General features: G+C 37.9%; 1 protein-coding gene across 8 annotated transcripts in view; it reads right to left on the bottom strand.

Moving 5' to 3' along the window:
• THRB (thyroid hormone receptor beta) overlaps positions 1-18,598 on the bottom strand; it is a 169,308-nt gene that overhangs the window by 19,355 nt on the left and 131,355 nt on the right. For 7 of the 8 annotated variants that reach the window (XM_054514729.1, XM_036405658.2, XM_036405621.2 and 4 more), the window contains one exon: positions 421-521. In XM_054514729.1, the coding sequence (XP_054370704.1) occupies positions 421-521 (101 nt within the window). Of the gene's footprint in view, positions 1-420; positions 522-17,766; positions 18,215-18,598 lie in introns of those variants that run through there. The other variant, XM_036405605.2, reaches the window with a different exon arrangement.

Here is an 18,598-nt window from a genome sequence, read left to right on the forward strand (position 1 = left end):
TCTTCACAGGGATGGTGAGAGGCACTGGAACACTGTTAATCTCATGGCCATAAGCAGAACCTTAGCTATTGCATAAACAGCTTCAGTGGAGTAGCTGGGAACATGCTGTTGTACCCTGGCTGAGAACACGGCTAAAGAAACCTTAAAAAATGGAAATTTAAAAGCTAACTGGTAAACAGCAGCAACACCAGTCTAAATTTCTTGTTTTCTTTTCAAAAGCAAACACGGCAAAAACCAACTATATTCCTTATGCATATGAAGAGCAGCAGCATGATCAGATGCAGCTTATCATCAGTACTGGATGTTCTTATTAGCTTCTAATCTGTCTTTATTTGATTTGACAGCACAGTTCAGGAAGTCTGTATAATGGAGGAGCTGGAGAGCTATTTCTGATTCCCACTTTCCCACCATGCCCTTTACCTTGCAACCTTCGCAAGTGATGCAGCGATAATGGTATCCGGTGGCTTTGTCCCCGCATACTACACATAGCTCATCCTTGTCTAAGTAACTGGGTATGTACCCTGCAAAGAAAAAGAGGATGTGGCATGTAAACTCCATACAAAATTATATGATACATTTGATATAAAAAGATTGCATTAAAATCCACCACAGATCTTGTCTACCAGCACCATACTTCTGAACTCACCGAATTTCCTGAATAAAAGTTTGTACTCTTACAGACTTAAACACAGCCTATAAGATTTTCTATTCCTCAGACTGATTCAGTGTCTACTGGTCAAGAGGGAAAAGTTGGAACATGATTTCTCTCTCCTGAGTGAAATCCTACATCAGAAAATATTCATTACTTCAAAAGATTTTATGTGAAATAATAAAATAGCAGTGAAGGCATACAGTATGTTCTGTCTATATCAGAAAAAACCTCAATATACTTGTATACTGTAGATGAGACTGCAGGTTTCAGTGTGACTGGGGGACGTGGTAGTAAGAAATATTTACTGACAGATGGTTTGTTTCAAAGCAGAAAGGTACAAGCAACATATAGCCCAAATTTATTAATCATGCCTGACCTGGACATGTTCCACAGGAACACTCAATGTAGCCTGAATTTAAAGCAAAATATGTGGACATTCAAATATGTGTGTATGTGTGAGTGTGTACATGTATGTGTTAGAATGACATTTTCTCTTCAGAAGTGGTTTACCAGATCCAGCCAGTGAAAATATTCCTGCTGTGAAAAAAATTGGCAATGCTTGGTTCTTTTCCGACAATGACATTTGTTTTGAAAACACAAACATATTTTCAATTTGAGCAAAAAACCAAAACAATACTGATGGCAAGCAAAAAGTAATTGTAACCACAGACAACTTTTTAACAGGGTAAAATACAAACCTTTCAAAATCAATGTTTCCATGACTCATAACTAATGGAGTTACAGTTTGTAACTTTACCTTCTGAAAAATCTCACTGTGAAGATGTAACATAGACATCTCAGACTCCCTTTGAGGGCAGAGAGGAAAGTGCACCTATATGTATAACTATGTAAGATCAGTGGAGTAATAAACATTTCACAGGGTCCCACAATGGCTGAAGTTGGAAGCCACTTCTGGAGGTCAACTACTCCAACACCCCTACTCAACACAGGGCCAGCTGTCCAGGTCCATGCCCAGACAGCTTTTGAGTATCTCCAGGGATGGAGACTCCACAACCTTTCTGGGCAATCTGTGCAAGTGTTCTGCTCTGTCACCTTCAGAGTGAAAAGAAAATACTATTTTATTATTCTCAGAAGGAATTTCCTGTACTTCTATTTGTGCTCATTTTCTCTAGTTCTGTCACTGGGGACTGAGAGGAGTCTGACCCTGTGTTCTACAGTGTGGGGGATCAGATATTCACACACACTAATATGCCCCTTTGAGCCTTCTCTGCTCCAAGCTGAAGAGTCCCAGTTTTCTCAGTTATTCCTCATAGAAGAGATGCTCCAGTTCATCATCTCTGGCCTTTTGCCAGGCTTACTCCAGGATGTTTGTCTTTCTTCTATTGGGGAGCCCAGAACTGGACCAAACACTGCAGATGTGTTTCACTAGAGCTCAACAGAAGGGAAGGATCACATCCCTCAAGCTGCTGGTGACGATTTTCCAAAAGCAGATCAGATGCCATTTACCTCCCTTGCTTCAAGAACACACTGCTGGCCTACATGCAACTTGCTGCCCACCAGGAACCCCCAAGCACTCCAGTGCAGAGCAGTTTCCTGCCAGTTGGGCCTGCACTGCTGTGTTTATTACTCCTCTCCTCATGCAGAATTTGGCCTTTGCCTTTGATGAACTCCAAGAGATTCCTCTCATCCCATTTTTCTAGGCTGCCTAGGTTGCTTTGAATGGGTAGCACATCCATCTGGTGTTCCAGCCACTCCTCCCAGTTTTGCATCAACTGCAAGCTGAGTGGAATTTTTCAGTGCAATGAAGAAGAGCCCTTTGGATGCAGCTGCCTGTAACACGATCCCTTACCACTAGCTTGCTGAATCCATCTGTAGCACCACACATAAGGCTAGACATGAAGGTTAATGTCTTTATGAAGCCCTCACAGCAGTATGGGCCGGTACAGCTTGGGGACTTGGGACACCAGTCACTTGGAGGGCAACCAGCAAGACTCAGGGCAGCAGAAGGCTGTTAAGGGATGCTGCAAGAGGGGTGGCCATCATCTTCCTGCAATTAACATGCCAGAGGGTCAGCTCAGTAACACTTTAAATTCAAATGCCTTCCTAAGGCTATGCTTCCAGAGCCTCTCTAGAAAGATAAGTCCAAATTAGACAAAACACTTAAAGTTAACTGAGCTTAAAATGCTTAAACTTTATGGAGTCTGGTGAGTAAATCAGGAGAAAGTAAAGAAGGCAAAAAGTATTTGTATGGCCTAATTTGAGAATAATTATGAGAACCTCAAATTATAGAGGAGCACATATCCTCTTCTCTAAAAGAAGGAAGCAGTAGTACTTGGAAGCCATTCCTGGATACAGGCATCTCAGGTCTGCCAATATTCCGGAAGGGGAGTGGGGGAATGAGCTAAGATCTCAGTGTTGTATCAAACCAGTCTACAAGACAGCAAAAGAGCAGATTTGTATTCAGGCTATATTTCTCCATGATGAACAAGTTATGCTTGGATAGACTGGTGGCCATGTGACATTGAGAGACGAGAGACAGCAGGGTTTCAACTCTAATTACATCACTGACTCCTAATAGTCAGTGGGGGATTAGCAGAGGCTATTATCTCCATCCTGCCCCCACTCTGCTCACACCTGCCTCTGCACATGCAACACATACACAACACAGAGCTGACAGAGTGGGCAGGAGATGCAGCAATGGGATGAAGAATTTTCCCCTAAATGTATCATGAAGATCAATGGCTTCTTGTTATTGCTGGTTACTGCTATTCACAAAATACAGTCTTTGCATAGCACAAACTGCATCCTCAGAAATTCAGTATCCCTGGTTAGCTTCCTCAAGAATTGTTTTTGAATTAAATGCCGTGATATTTCATTAATTATACAAGCTGGTTAGTGCTGCTCATGCAATGGCAACTTGTTCTACTGGAGGAGCAGGAGACCACTTGTCTAAACTGCTTCCTTAAATATATACAGTAGGTCATGCATGTGATCACTGCTGTCCATCTCCTTCCTGGAGTTTCGCCACTTTATCCAATATAAAGTTTCCAATCTGGCAGAACACACAATCTCTTCGGGGCACTCCTAATCAGACATTAAAAATGGCATCCTTACATGCAACCACACTGCCAATTTCTTGCATCAGAAGCATTAAGTGACACCTACTTAAGCTACCTAAATATTATATTCAGTACTGCCACAGATTGACTCCAAGGGAGTCAAGGGAAGTACACACCTGGAACTCTTCTTGTGATTGAACAGGAAACATGAATAGAAAATTCTTATTCCAAGAAATCACTGGCAACAAAAGAGTGCGATACATATATTTTGTCTTTCTATTACAGTTTTCCATATTTTTAACACTTCTTCTAACAGCTAATGGGGTTAGAAACAGTTAGACTGGGAAGAATGAACCTTCGGTAGTATTTTCAAAAGATACAATTCAGATGGACATCACTGCAAAAGGAGTAAGTGGATTTACATTCAGTTCTTACAAACACTAATGTCCATTCTGAGTAATTTCTAGTGGTGGCAAATATCCTGTATGACCTCTGTATAAATTCAATACAATTTCATTTGAAAGACATGCAGATAAACAGACAGTACATTTTTTCTGCTTCTCAGAGTTAGAAACAGCATTAGCAGGAAGAAATTCAACATTGTTTTTCTAAACATGGTACCGGCATGGAAGAAATGAATAGCGCAGTGGAGATTCTTGGGGAAGTCATGGATGGCAGCAGAGTTGTCTGTTAGATGTTTTGAGGAAGGAGAAGAGCAACAGACTTGTCTCACTCTTGGCACCACTATTAGTAACTTGTCTCTCATATCAACAAGTACTTTTGCTTCATGTCTGTGTAATAACACTGAAGCAAAAATAAAAATGCCTATGTGGAAAAGCAGATGCTGTCTGGACAGTGTAATCCTCGCGCTCTCTTACTAATAAATTTCTTGCTGATAAATTTCTTACTGATAAATTTCTTACTAATAAATTTACTTAGTGATACATTTCATGGAAACATCAGGTATGTTCCTATTTCAGGTGGTCAGAATTTATTTTTTATTTCTTGGTCAAATCCTTTTAAGTAAATATCTAAGAGGAACTGTTCAAGAGCAACAACAACCTCACTGAATTGTACAAAAACAACCAATATTGTTCCTTGTTGTTTCAAGTCTCTGTCTGCTGTATTCAGCATCCTCATGGACTGTCACTTGTTGCATCCCATATGATCTTCTAAATTAATTATCTGTCAAGTATGACCTGACATTGTTTATCCCAATGCCCACCTTGGATCTTTGTTTTGAGAGAAGAATAACAGTGAATGACCTTGATCTGCCATGTCTGTGTTTCCCCTGTAGCCTAAAGTAACACCTTTGGTTCCCAGACTCCCACCTGCCAGTCTGCCTAATCTTACTGTCTTGGCAAGGCTAAGCACACAGCAGGACCACTTGCCCCTCTCTAGAAGAATATGTCATATAATCCATTATAGCCAATCTTGAGAGAGATCTAAATCACAACTGTAGCTTTGTAGAGGCATGGCAGGAAACAATTCCCTTCAACAGGAAAATGCACAATGAGTCTGCCCCAAGCAGCCATAAGGACAGAAGGAAATCTGCTACTCCATGCAGTCATCTGAGGTACTCCTCCATTAATACTGTATGCATGCACTCTTAAATTACCATTTGCAGGAATGATGCCTTACAGCACCACATATGACCCTGCACAGTGTAATGGGCTGGAGAGACACAAGCAAGACACTCAGTGCCTATTCCTCCATTCAACAAAACAAAGCAAACTATTTCTATTATAAAAAAACTCTGAAAAATTATAGTGCTTCTTCTTCCTCTGTATCTGGTACACGTTAACAACATCAACAACAAAAAGCATCTTTTGAGAAAAGTAAAGAACCAATTTCAGTTTTGTTAAAGTATCATTGCACATACTTTATATCTCCAGATCTGTACAAATAATGTGATATTCGCCTAGGGAATTAATCCTCGCCTTAAAAAAATTGTAGAACCAAATGGTATTTGACTACCAAACAGGAATATGAGTAACACTGATGCAAACAAACTATGCCTGTCTGCCAGACGTTCATTATTAGCTTGTTCCTAATCCACCATAGATTTATACCTTGAAGGCAGAAAATGCCATTTTTTGCTATTGTAGAAGGACAGTTATGCTTCAAGACCATTATTCAGTACTTTAATTTTCAGTATACACTGGCAGAGTCATGTATTAAATATACTCCCTGAAATCTTTCTTTCTCCCATCTGGTATGATTTGCATGACTAGAGACCACTTACTAAAATGAGGAGATAGGACTTACCAGTAAGCTGGTATTCACTTACTAGACACTACAGTACAAAAATGAAAAAGATGAAATTAATTACTACCTTGAGAATCCTCAACTGTATTAAAACTGATATGTAAATTTGTACGGCTGTTCTACTGCTTTCATAGTCACCTTTACAAATTATAAAAAATTACAAGGACCAGCCATACATCATCCTGGACATACTTGAGCAGAAAAAGCTTAAATGGAGTGTTGGTGGAAGCATAGACCCAACAGAGAAAAAGCATACTCCACTCTTATTTGTGCTATTATCAACATTGATCTGAAATGCTGGGCAGATACACTGATCCTTGTTTCCCACTTTCTTTAAATTACTCCCACTGAGAAAAATGGCTTATTTCTCCTTTGAGCTTGGAAGCACTGAGAATGTTGCTGAGCACACTTTTCACACTGATTCACACTTTTCTTGTTAGCTATCTGGCTTGCATGTCCTCAATTTTGATCTCTGTTGACATTTTTTGATTTATGAAATTACTAAAATTGACAAAAGATTCTGCAATGACTGAATCTGAAACATTTTATAGTCCCTTTTCTCTCCATGACTTTTCAGTGCATTAGCTCTGCTCCTTAGGCTGAGTCAGAAACCTTATCAACAGTGCTTTTGCAGAGAATGTGCTGAAAACATTTTAGCCCAAACTGTGTTGTCACTTAAACTTCTGCAATCAGTACTGTACCTGCAGCCATTACCAATTACAGGTACAAAATACATAATTTTAAGGGTCAGATCATGCAGTTTCCCCACCCCTCAAATAATTTAAATGCTTTTAGAGACAGTATCTTAGTACTGCAAGAAAATTATTTGTTTAGAAATCTAAGCCTCACTGAACAAAGCAAAGTATAACTTACTTCACTTTTTCATCCTTCATTTGGTTGTGGAAAGGTTACAGTAAAGGAGATGAAAACACATTTTTCCATTGACTTTTGTTATGAAAGAAACATAAGTGCAAATGCATAATGATTTATGCAATGGATTATGCAATTTTTTTCTTAGTGCTATTTTCTTAGATAGGTGGTCAAGAGCAAAATTAATATTTTTAAGCTTGAATAATCATTAACATACTGGGAACTGTTCTACTGCAAAGGCCAGGATGACAAATTCTCAGTGTTTCTGTAAATTGATTATATCTACACACACTCCCTGCATTGATGAGATGACATTTTGGCATAAGCTTCATGTTACTTTTTCTTAGCTATTTAGAAAGCACCCTAATGTTCTCACACTGCTGAGAACTCAGTTTGGGCTAATTCTGTTGCATATTCTAGCACTCACACACTACATATTCTCAGCTGCACCTTAATTGCCTGAGAAAAAATAGAGAGAAATAATTATGGCAAATACAATTATAAAAATAACAACAATAACAACAACTTTCAAAGTCCTGTTCTCCCACCATACCAAGAGCCCTTCCAAACATGGCATTAACCTCACGGGTATCTCACTAGTATCTGGGAAGCAAGGCAAGCTGCAGGGATGAGAAGCCAGCTCTGCTACAGCCTAATCTCAAGAATTTGCCCCCCAGTCTAATCTCAAGAATTCCCCCCAAAACCCTTGCTTTGGGGGGCAGCCTCTGCTTACTGCTCTCTGCCCCACAGAATCTGAAGTTAAACCCTAACCTCACAGACACCTGTGGACATCTTTCATTAAGATTGTCTGAGAAATTACCATGCAAAGGAAAGTGAAAAGCCAACTCTCATCCCAGTTTTAACTTTGCAGACATTTCTCCCATGTCGTCCAAATGTCCAAAACACTATGGAGACATCTAGTGTGGGGAGACTGATGTTTCTGGACTCCTGTACATATTTCTTTTGTACCTTCCTAACTGCATTATCTCCTCCTGTCACTGCATACTCCTCCTCACAGCATAGGTGGTGTGAGGAGATCCAGGGACATTTTTGTCTGTCTGCACAGCCTCTGCACAGGGGCAGGGGGGCATAGGCTCCCCATGAGCATCACTCATCCAGCAGGCAATGCTGCAAGCTCACCATGGCTGGCAGCACTGTGTGAGGGGAAAAATATTCCAGTTTAAGCTCTCTGGGACAAAACTGAGAATAGCACCTTGTTCTCACAACGATGAGCCCTGTTCTGCTTATCAGATTTCACAGCATTACACAGAAAACAAAGTGTATGTGGCCGTCTGTTTCCTAGGGCACGATCAGGTCCGAAAGGGCTTCCTTAATAAAACAGTAAGCTCTTGCACAAACGTTGTGCTGTCACCTTTTAAAAGTGTACACAAGAGCACGAAAGGTAATGGAGAAACAAGTAGATGCAAAGCTAAACCCACATCTCCACCGCCTGATTTTCTGGACTACAATTCTTTTCTTTAAAAGTTAATTTTTTCATCAGAATTTCCGACAGATAGTCAGGAAATAATAGTTTTTAATGTACTGTAATATCTGATATTTAGAACAACTGGCTATGCTTTATAAATGTTTCTCTCCCCCCCCCCCCCCCCCGACAGTGACACATTGCTGGGGTCTTTGGTTGTTGTTTTTCAAGTTATTTTCTGAATTCCTTCAAAGTGACATAAAAATAAAGAAGTAATTAAATACCGTTTCACAAATTACAAGCTTTTCGACATATAAAATGTTGATTTTTTTTTCTTCCCAGAGGGAAAACAAGACTTTAACCATTTAGTAACTAGCAAAAGCTCTGATAGGAAACAGTAACAAGTCCATGTGCTACTGTAAAGTACAATCTGATTTGAACAGCATATTATTGAGATTATAACAAATTTCAGGGGACTAACAAAAATACCAACTGCAACAATCAAGACTCCTCATGAACACCTGTTTAGGGAATTAATTTTGCTTTAATGGGCTATTACCAAGGCTTCTCTAACAAACTCACTTGCTCCCCCAATCAATTCCAGATCAATACAGACACACATGCCCTGTGAAAAGCCTTCTGTTCTTAGGACAGGATTAAAAGATTTGTTAGTTTTACGATAGCTTGCTTAAAAGATGGAAATTAAAAAAAAAAAAAAGAAAAGAGAAGATGCACATGTTCCACGCAGTTTAGATCTCTTCTGCTTAACAACCTCAACATTTGCAAAGGTTTGACAGAAGGGAGGCCACTTTTTATTGATTATCACAGTAATAAGGCTCAAAGAATCCCAAAACACATTGCTCAGTCTCTGTGAATGATCAATTAAAAGCCTGCTAGAGAGCTGGCTTCCTCCGAAATTCACCGCCATTTCTCAGTGAAACTGAGGTGGTAGAAAATAAGGGCATACAAGCCATTTTTAAAAACAACTCTGTATTCTTTCAAACCAAACAAGTTCAAAAACTTTACACAGGGCAGATGTCGGGTGCCTGAGCACTGAAATAACTTAAAGCTTTGATCTAGGTGTACTAAGTATTATTTATAACCTTTAACATTATGAAAAATGTACTCCTTCAGTGACTTTGCAACAGCAAGTCTTTATTTTTTCTAAGTTAATCCTGAGATAAACTTTTCCCTTAACCAAAAACAAGAAATAGAAGAATTCTACAAAGGCTATGAAGTCATTAATTAAAACCCAACAACACATAAAAAAGCCTTAAAAAGCATTTAAAATGCTGCACAACACAAAAACATGTATTATCCACAACTACATTTAGCCTACAATTTGATCATGTTGTTACAGCTTCCAAGAAGGATTTTTAAAATAATTATCTTTATTATGAAATATGATGCTGTTCAATGTATGAAATTAAGACATCTTTCAATCAATCACAGAGATCTATTGCACCAAGAATTAATGAGTATTTTCTGTCCAGAGGAAAATACTTCAGTTTTCCATGTAGTTAATAAAAATAAACAGTCTGCTCTTCATTACAAAGATACTTCAAAAGTAGTAAATGGTGTTTTCTTTATCTCTCTAGTTACATCAGATTCATCTGGATTTTGGAAAACTGCATACAGAAAATCTGGTCTGATTAGAAAAGGATATTATTTTGGTATAACATACAAGTTTTTTTCTTTCTTTATTAATGTGATTTTAAAGAAACACAGAGAATGTATACTTCATATGCGTAAGTTGGGTTACCGAGTTCAAAACAAACAGCTCTGAAAACATTTACAAGTGTTTGTCAGTATTTTGGGCTCCTTTTAAATCTCACTTGCTTACTTGAAATCAAAAGAATAAATTCTAAAAACTGGCGATGATTTAACCCCTAGGGAGCAGACATTGCACTTGTCTCACAAATGTATTGGTTAGATCAGCCTTTTGGATGCAAAGTCATCTTTCTTGCATAGATGTATTCTTGAATTTTCAGTCTTTTTTGCTCTGCATAATCAGAAACTCGTGGTTTTCAATCAGAAAACAGTAACTCAAACACATTTTCCCATACATATTTACAGTCCTTTTTTTCAGAATCTTTTTCCTGAGTTGCTGAGCAAACAGAGTTCACATTTACTGAAAACACGGACTTACACAGTTTGTATGTAAACAGAAACACAGCTTTAAGATGCAGCATATATAATGATGACATTTCAGGAGAGAAACTTTCTTATCAAGCTCACTGGTGAATAGCAAAGGAACTTAATAGCCCAGGAAAGCAGAAAAAAAAGCAATATACTTGCAAATGTCTCTTATATATTAAGAAAAAGTGCTTGGAAATCCTCATCGCTCTCCGAAAACCTTACAATCACCTAGCAACCTATGTTACTGCTGCTTTCAATTTTGAACAGGCAGCCTTCACATTCAAAGATGCATCTGAGCCAACTGATGCAACTGTAAGTTTAAAGCAAAACAAAAACAAAAACAGAGATTATTTTTTTTTTGTTATTTAAATAAAATGCCCCTACCTTTCTTCTGAGAGTACGATGGCGACTGCACTTGAGAAAAAGTAGGTTTTTCTTCTGTGAAAAATTCAGGTTGGTTGTACTGATTCAGGGCCATGTCCATGTCAGAGTACTCGCTTTTAAACACGTTTCCAGGGTAACTACAGGTATAAGGCTGATTCACCGCCCAGGCCTGTTCCATATATATGTTGTTACTGTGCAGGACCTGAGCATCACAACTGCTGTAACTCTGATTATCTTCAATATATGTGCAATAATCAGTGGACTGCATGTAGCAATTGCTACCAGCAGCTGGGTGCACTTCATATATTTCTTGCATACAGTAGTTCATTTTGTTAGCCTATCTCAGCTTCTACTTTACGTACACACACACATGCATACACACGCAGGCATGCATACACATGGGTCGGGAAAGGAGCAATGAATATACACCAACAAAGTCGACTGCAAAACAGCCCGTTTTACTTCGGAGCAGCACCTGATGTGCTAAAATCCTATTTATATTGGGACGGCTTGTGAACTCCCCTGCCAGTCAAACATATTGGGAAGCAGATTTATGACAGTCAAAGGTCTTAATCTGTGACTGTAAGTTAATTCCAAGGGAAGATGGCAGTCAGGTAGCAATGACCACCAGACAAAGAAGTGACATCCTGACAACCCTTCTGTTCCCCCATTTGTCTGGAATAATCATTTTATAAACCATTTCCAGCCTTTTCCAATATGATTAGAAAACGACTACTAAGGCAAGGACACAGTTATGTCACTGTAGTTGTCAACTTAAGTGTGAAGAATTATAAAGACTGCTTAAGAACTCCCAGAGGGGATACGCTGAAAATCCTAAAATCAATAATCCTGTTTTTCAGCATTAAACCATAGAAAATCCAATAGTGCTGTGCTGATGACCCAAACAGTAGTCTAGTGTTACAAAATTTAGCAACTTAATCTGTCATCAGCTTTATTGATTTTGTTTTACAGAATTACATGCATGAATCTCCCCAGCCTTCCACACATTCACAATCCTCCCCACTGCCTTATAATGAATTTACAGGAAAGCGGCTTTTCTAAACTTCAGTGATTTCAAGAAGTAATTTCTATTGAGTTCAACAGGTGGGAAACTTCAAAATAATATAATCAGCAAAAAGAACACTGCTTAAATATTATCAATAAGCTAATTGCTTTGCTAGTCTGCTTTGTTAGCTTTTCTGTTTCAGTAATGAAGTGCTTTTAGAAGAGCTTTTTTTCTAATAAGAGAGCGAGGAATGGAAGGAATGTTTTTTGCCCATTTTGACTCACCTATGAACTATGAACATGACAATGCCACAACAAAATCTGTATGATATTCTAATTGCTTAACATACCTCAAGCTTCAGTATGGTTATTATATCTTCTTTAATCAGCCATTGTTTTATTTAAAAATGAAAACTATTTTATTTTAACTTATATTAACTGCTATTTGGTTTTTTAATGAGGAAAAATGTGTTTTTTCTTTATAGCACAGCTAAGATACAGTAAAACTTGTGAAGTCAGTAATAAACCGGTATCCCTTTCTAACATCTATTCTTATTATTAGGGAGTTTAGTTATTACTGATTTGATAATGAGAGCTTTCTTACTTCACTCATTTTAAACTACAGGATTGCTAAAATTACTGTGTAACTTGGCCCTTTTTCTTCTAGGATCTTAAGCATACATCCAACAATCTTGATGAACATACTCTTAAATAGTCCTCAAAAGTTCAGTGCAATAGGTAAGAACTGGTCATGACATATAAAATTTTTCCCTATCTGATATTGCTAAATATTTCAGACTAATAAAAACAGCCAACAGAGAGACATTTTCCTTCCAACACACAACTGTAACTAACCTATCTAAGTAAGCAGCATTTCCAGTTAATGTCTAATTAAGTGCCAAATGCAGGACAAGTCCTTCCAATGATCAGAGAAGTTACAATTCATACTTGGAGTTCTTCTTCCCTCTCTAACTATAAAAGAAGCATCTTTAACATGAATTTCTGATCAACTTGCTCATAAAATAATAATACATTTGGTAAATCAAACTGAACTCTATTGAGATCAGTGCTACTGAAGTCAATGAAGTCGCCTCTAAAATGAACTTGTTCTCCTAAAATCTAATAATTTAAACATTTTATTTCATGAAGACCACAAACAGTTACTGAAATCCAACAAGTAAAACTCTAATGAACCCGCACTCATTTACCATTGTCTAACTCAAAAATACCACTGTAAAATACAGTGTGAAAAGCACACAATATAAGTTAATTTTAATTTTAGTTCAGGCCCATCATCTAGATTTTAAAAACAGTGAGTTTGCCTGTGATAAAAAGCATGTCTCATGCAAGATCTGATTTTTCAATAATGGGTGTTCAGCACTTCATAAAGACGCCTGTTTCATTCAAGAAATTCTGCAATAGTTGTTTATACTGAAACTCCCAAACCATTCCCGCTGAGGGGATGCATTGGTAATGCTGTAGTGTATGAAATATATACAGCTTGCTGAATTTACTTCTCCATGCTCCCAATAAAACATTCCCAAGTACCGTACCTAGGTTGTTAATTTACCACAAAAAGATCCCCTGTACCACCAACAGGAACTTATGTAGAGCTCCCACAGAGGTGAGGCTGTGTTTTACAGGTTAGCAGAACACAATACCTAGATACTTTGACACCACCCAGAAAAGCTGGGCTTTAAATTCTTAGTGAGAATTTTTCCCATGTGGATTTGCTTTGCCAGCAAAGTCAGAATTCCCACGAATCTTTCATTTTCTTGTTTTTTCCCCCTCTGACTGGATTTACGTTTGTTACTGAAAAACTAAACAGAATTGAAGCCTTCTGTAGACAGAGCTGTTCCAGCCAGGACGGCACCTGAGGAAATGGTATTTCAACATGGCACAGCCTGTGAGTTACTTTCTGTTTCAAAATAAATCCCTTAAACATTTCTTATTTTCTAAGCTACATCAATGATGCTCAGAAATGTGTTACATGTACTATTTTTGACAAGAGTTCCTTTAATACCTTAAGGAAATTAAATTACATGAAACTGTGAAGGATAAGGAAAAAATGAAAAATTACTTTTCCAACAAACAAAAAAAATTATGAACACTACCAGGGAATGTAGGTTTCTTACCTGTGATATGTTACTATTAAAGAGATCTATAGCTCTGCAGATTGTTGTTCCCTTGGAAACAAATCACTTCAAAGAACACTGCAAAGATTTTAAAAACTGAAATATTCCTAAAATATTTTCATGCTAATCTTTTAGGGTCCAATCCTGTAGGTTCATTTCATGCACGCCTTTGAATTAAATTCTCTGATACAAGACAGTCAGACAGTGTCTTCTTTATCAAAAGTCTGAAAGTGGAATAGAATAATATTTTTTTCTTTGTTTTGTATTCCTATTTGAATATTTATGTCTTTACATCATGTCATGTTGAGCTTTTGTTGCCTCCAGCAATGTAATATCACACTTGGAATTTTATGAGTTCACACGTGTCTGATTATGTGAACACACGGAAGTTAATCACCATCAGAATAAACCCTTCAATTCAAGCAAACAGGCCAGGAATAAAACAGAAATTTTGACACTGTAATGGCAGAGGATCCAAAGCTCAAACCTCTCACAGTCTAAGGTGTTAGTCCATTGTTCTAAAAAGACAGGAATTACTTGTTGAACTTTGGAATGCCCCATAGGTTTTTATATACTCACCCTGGTGTAAATCAGAAGTAAGTCTAACGCAGTCAGTGATATTAACTGGGTGGGCAAAAATAAGGCTGTGAATGCCTGAAAGGGGGAATCTGCAGAAGAGACCGCCTTACACTACACCATGCAGCTCTTCATTAACTCCTGTTTTACAAATTATGACTAAGATTTTTAATTACAAACAATGAAATACCCCCATTAAGATGCACTTCTCTTGTGACTTAGCTTGGTTAGAAAACCCACCAAAACGAACCCACATAAATGTTAAGGAAAGACAAAAATCCTGTCGCATCCCTCTGAACACTACAGCCCAACCAACTGAGGTCCCTGACACAGAAAAAAAAAGTATCATGAAGTGCAATTTAATCTGCTGTGGAATATTACCTGCAAGAGTCCTATTCTCCTGACTTTTTCCAAACTGTGCACCCCTGGTCTAGAGTCCTGGGTATCGCAATGCTGCAGATAGGGCCCCTGCACGCCATTCTAAAAGATTCAGCAGTGTCAGTATGTGGGAGGTATTGCAGAGCATTCAAATCAGAAATCAGTCAGGGCAGAGTGCCACTGCTGAAGGACCAAATGGAAGGATCTTATCTTGGTTGCTGTTCAGACTTCATGCATAAAGATGAATAAAAATCCAGGATTTACTAAAAAACTTTACACATTTAAACACATAGTTGCAAAGATTAAACACATCGTTCTGAACTCTTCACAGTTTTGTATGCCTGTATTATCAGTTCCTAGCTTTGTAAAATGAATTTTTACACATTACAAAATAACTGTTATATTTCCTATTTATGGATTTTATTGTTGCCTGAATTGTCTCAGCCAACTCTGATGGTTTTGGGAAAAAAAAAGAAAATAGATCATGGCTTTTCTAAGCAAACACAAATCAGCACTTTCATAACATGGGCTACATTCCAGACAGATCTTCTCATATCATAAGGAACATATACTGAAAACTGCAACAGCTTTTGAGCAAAACTACTAATGTCATTTTTGCAACATCCATAAGTTGTCAAATACAACTCTCTCTGGGCCCACACAATGAGTTACCATCTCTCTTTAATATATGTATTTGCACCACCTTATTCATTCACTTTATGCACTATTATCAAAGACTCAAAATGGTCCCTCAGAAGTATGACTACGCAAACTTAGAGATTAACTTAAGAAAACCTCAAACATCAGAATCCAAAATAACAACAAGCATTTACAAGAACAGAAAATTAATTCTTCATGAGTTTTTATTTTATTTTGAAAACTCTACTTGTGACTAAATCATAAGGTAGGTAGGATTATGGAATTCTGGTGCTGAAAAGTCACAACAGCATTTGACAGTTCCTGGAGTATGTCTCAGTGGAAGATAAGACATTAAAAAAAATAATCTTTTGTTTATGATACATTTATAATAGTTGAAGGAGAAAAAGCTAAATCTTTCTGACATAAAATGATTTTCTTTGGTTTGCAACAGATGCAGGAAGATTCAAACTAGCTGCCCTGTGGTACAAACTAGATGAAAATCTTACTTAGACAACAGCACACCTCTTTTCTCCACATGTACCAACTTAGTTATTTCTCTAAAACTGCTCCTCTCACAAAACCCACTGTACCTTGGTTATGACATGACACTAAATTTGTCTGTGACTCATAAAATGCCAGTGTGATGTGCCTTTTATTGAAATACTTCAGACTCATTAGTCTGCTTGAATAACAAAGAATGTCATCGTTTATATTTAAACGTTCAGATACACTACAATTCCAGCTATCCCTCAAAATATTTTTGACACCTTGAATAAATTTGGTAAAAAGAGAATGGAGCTTGCTCTTTTCTGATGAGGACTCCTCCAGGGTTTGTGCTTGCTTTTTTTTGCACTATTCATGACATGGATAGGTAGCACACGGTCTTGTCAGAAAGCATTTACTCCTTGAGATGTCAGCCAACAAATGAGCAAACAAAATTCTTCAATAGTTTGGATGACTTTTAAGATGGTCCCCAAACAAATATTACTAAGAGTAATTATAGACCTGTGACCCAGACAACCCACTTTGTTAAGCCTCCCCATATATCATAATTGGAAGACCCTGTTAGCAGACATCAGTTAATTACAGAGCTTATCTCTTGAGAAAGTAATGGCCAACACTTAAAACAGGTACCTTTTTTGAGTCATTCCCTGCCTCAACTTCACATGAAAACATCAAGGTAAGAAGTTTCATTTGTTCAAAAATAAAACCAAGCAGAAAACAGGCTAATTTAGCTTGACATAACATAATTAACAGGCTCCTGGATGGGACTGTCTGGGTTTGGTAGCCTCCTGACAGCCCTTAGTAAGACGTTAAAGCGATCAACACCTGACATCTGTTAGCAAAGAGGCATTCTGAGGTAAAGCACAACTAAATCTAAAGAAATCAGGTACTTAGACCAGTTTAACTTTTTCATGAGGTGATATCCTGCCTGACACTGTAATCTTTCTTCCTGGAGTGACGCAAGACTTAAGTAAAAGAAAACAACTTGTAATCCCCCCTCACAATATACAGTAATTATTTTTTAGGTGAAGAGCAATGAAGAACCATTTATCCAAGTTTAAAGAGGAATAAGAATAACTTAAGCACTACATTTGTGCTAATACCCTAGCAACTGTGATTCTTAAAAGAAGTTCCTTCAATGCTGTGCTGATGTGAAAACAACCTACCTCAGAGAAAATGGTTTATTCTCCTGACTAGTGAGGCAGAGAATATTCCTAACAAGAAGTCCCACTTGAGCTCTGTACATGTACCCACTGAGGCTTTGGGTATGGTTAATATTAAGAAAGAAGGCAAACAACACAGTCACTGTTGAGAGCTGAACACCCTGAAAGTAGAAAAGAAGGCTTTCTTTTGTCTTTGCATTTTGAATGTAACAAAGATATGCTTTAAAAAAAAGGCCAAGTTCAGAAAAGATTCTTGATCAGCTTATAGAGATCATAAGGAGAGAGACAAATACTTTTTAAAAGCTCTAAAAGAAGAGATGTTATTCTGTATAGGTATCACACAGAAAACCCCAATAAGTACTAACCACATTGTCGTAAGGGCTCTTCACAAAGCTATTAAATTAAATAGAAGAGAAAACTAAAAACTGCAATTACCATTGATAAAAAACAAATAAATTAAAAAAAGGTTGGTAGCTAGAAAACATCACCACATAATAATGCTTTTACCAATGGCCAAACCCCTGACAGTAAACAAAGACATAAGCTGGTTTTGCTTTTTGTTTTTTCTAGATACAGCATTTGCTGTGCTCTGCATGATAATGTCAGTTACCTTTACACTTTTTTTCTTCTTTTTGGTATTCCTGGGCACTTGACATGATTTGAAAGTTTGCTTTTGTATAGCCTGGCTGTAAAATTGTACTAGTCCAAGTTGAAGCATGTCGGCATTGCGAAAGCTGCTGTCCATTCCTCTGGATATCATAATTTTTGAAGTGTCTTTTCCTACAGAAATGATTTTCTGTTATGCCCACTACATTCCATTTCTGATTTCTGTCAGGAAGGTGAATCAGTCTGTCCCACAACAGGAGGCCACGTCCTGGATGTTTGGCAAATACTGCAGGGCTACAAACCGTCGGCTTTGCCAAAATCTTGCTCAGGTGTGGAGTTTTGGAAAGCAAGTGGTTCCCCAGCTCTCCTGATGCTGTGGTATTCCCGTGCATCTCCACTGGACTGCACTGATACGATGCAGAACCCTTCAGCCATGCCCATTCAGCCACCATAGTTCCCCTTCAGTAAAAGTGAATATAAAATTTTCCTGTCTGAGAATCCTGAAAAAGCAGGCAGATCTATGTGGACAGGCTAACACTAGATGCAACTTTCACAACATCACAACTACAACATGGGCCCCAGGGCAAGTTAACACCGATTTATTGCCTTGCTCATATGATCATTTGAGGTCTTGTAGGTCGAGGCTGGTCGTGAACAATTTTCAGATACTTAAAACACAAAACATCAAGGATTCAGCCTTGTTTGACTTTGCTCTTATCGTAGGCTGACCTGAGGGACACTCAGTTACCTAAGTGTGACATTCTTATGTGGGCATGCTTAGCAGTTCCGCTTTTGCTACCTACTGCCTTTCTCCGCCTGTGGTCACAGTGGAGTAT

This window comes from Molothrus ater, chromosome 1, assembly GCF_012460135.2.
Source record: "Molothrus ater isolate BHLD 08-10-18 breed brown headed cowbird chromosome 1, BPBGC_Mater_1.1, whole genome shotgun sequence".
In the NCBI taxonomy this organism is placed as follows: domain Eukaryota; kingdom Metazoa; phylum Chordata; class Aves; order Passeriformes; family Icteridae; genus Molothrus; species Molothrus ater.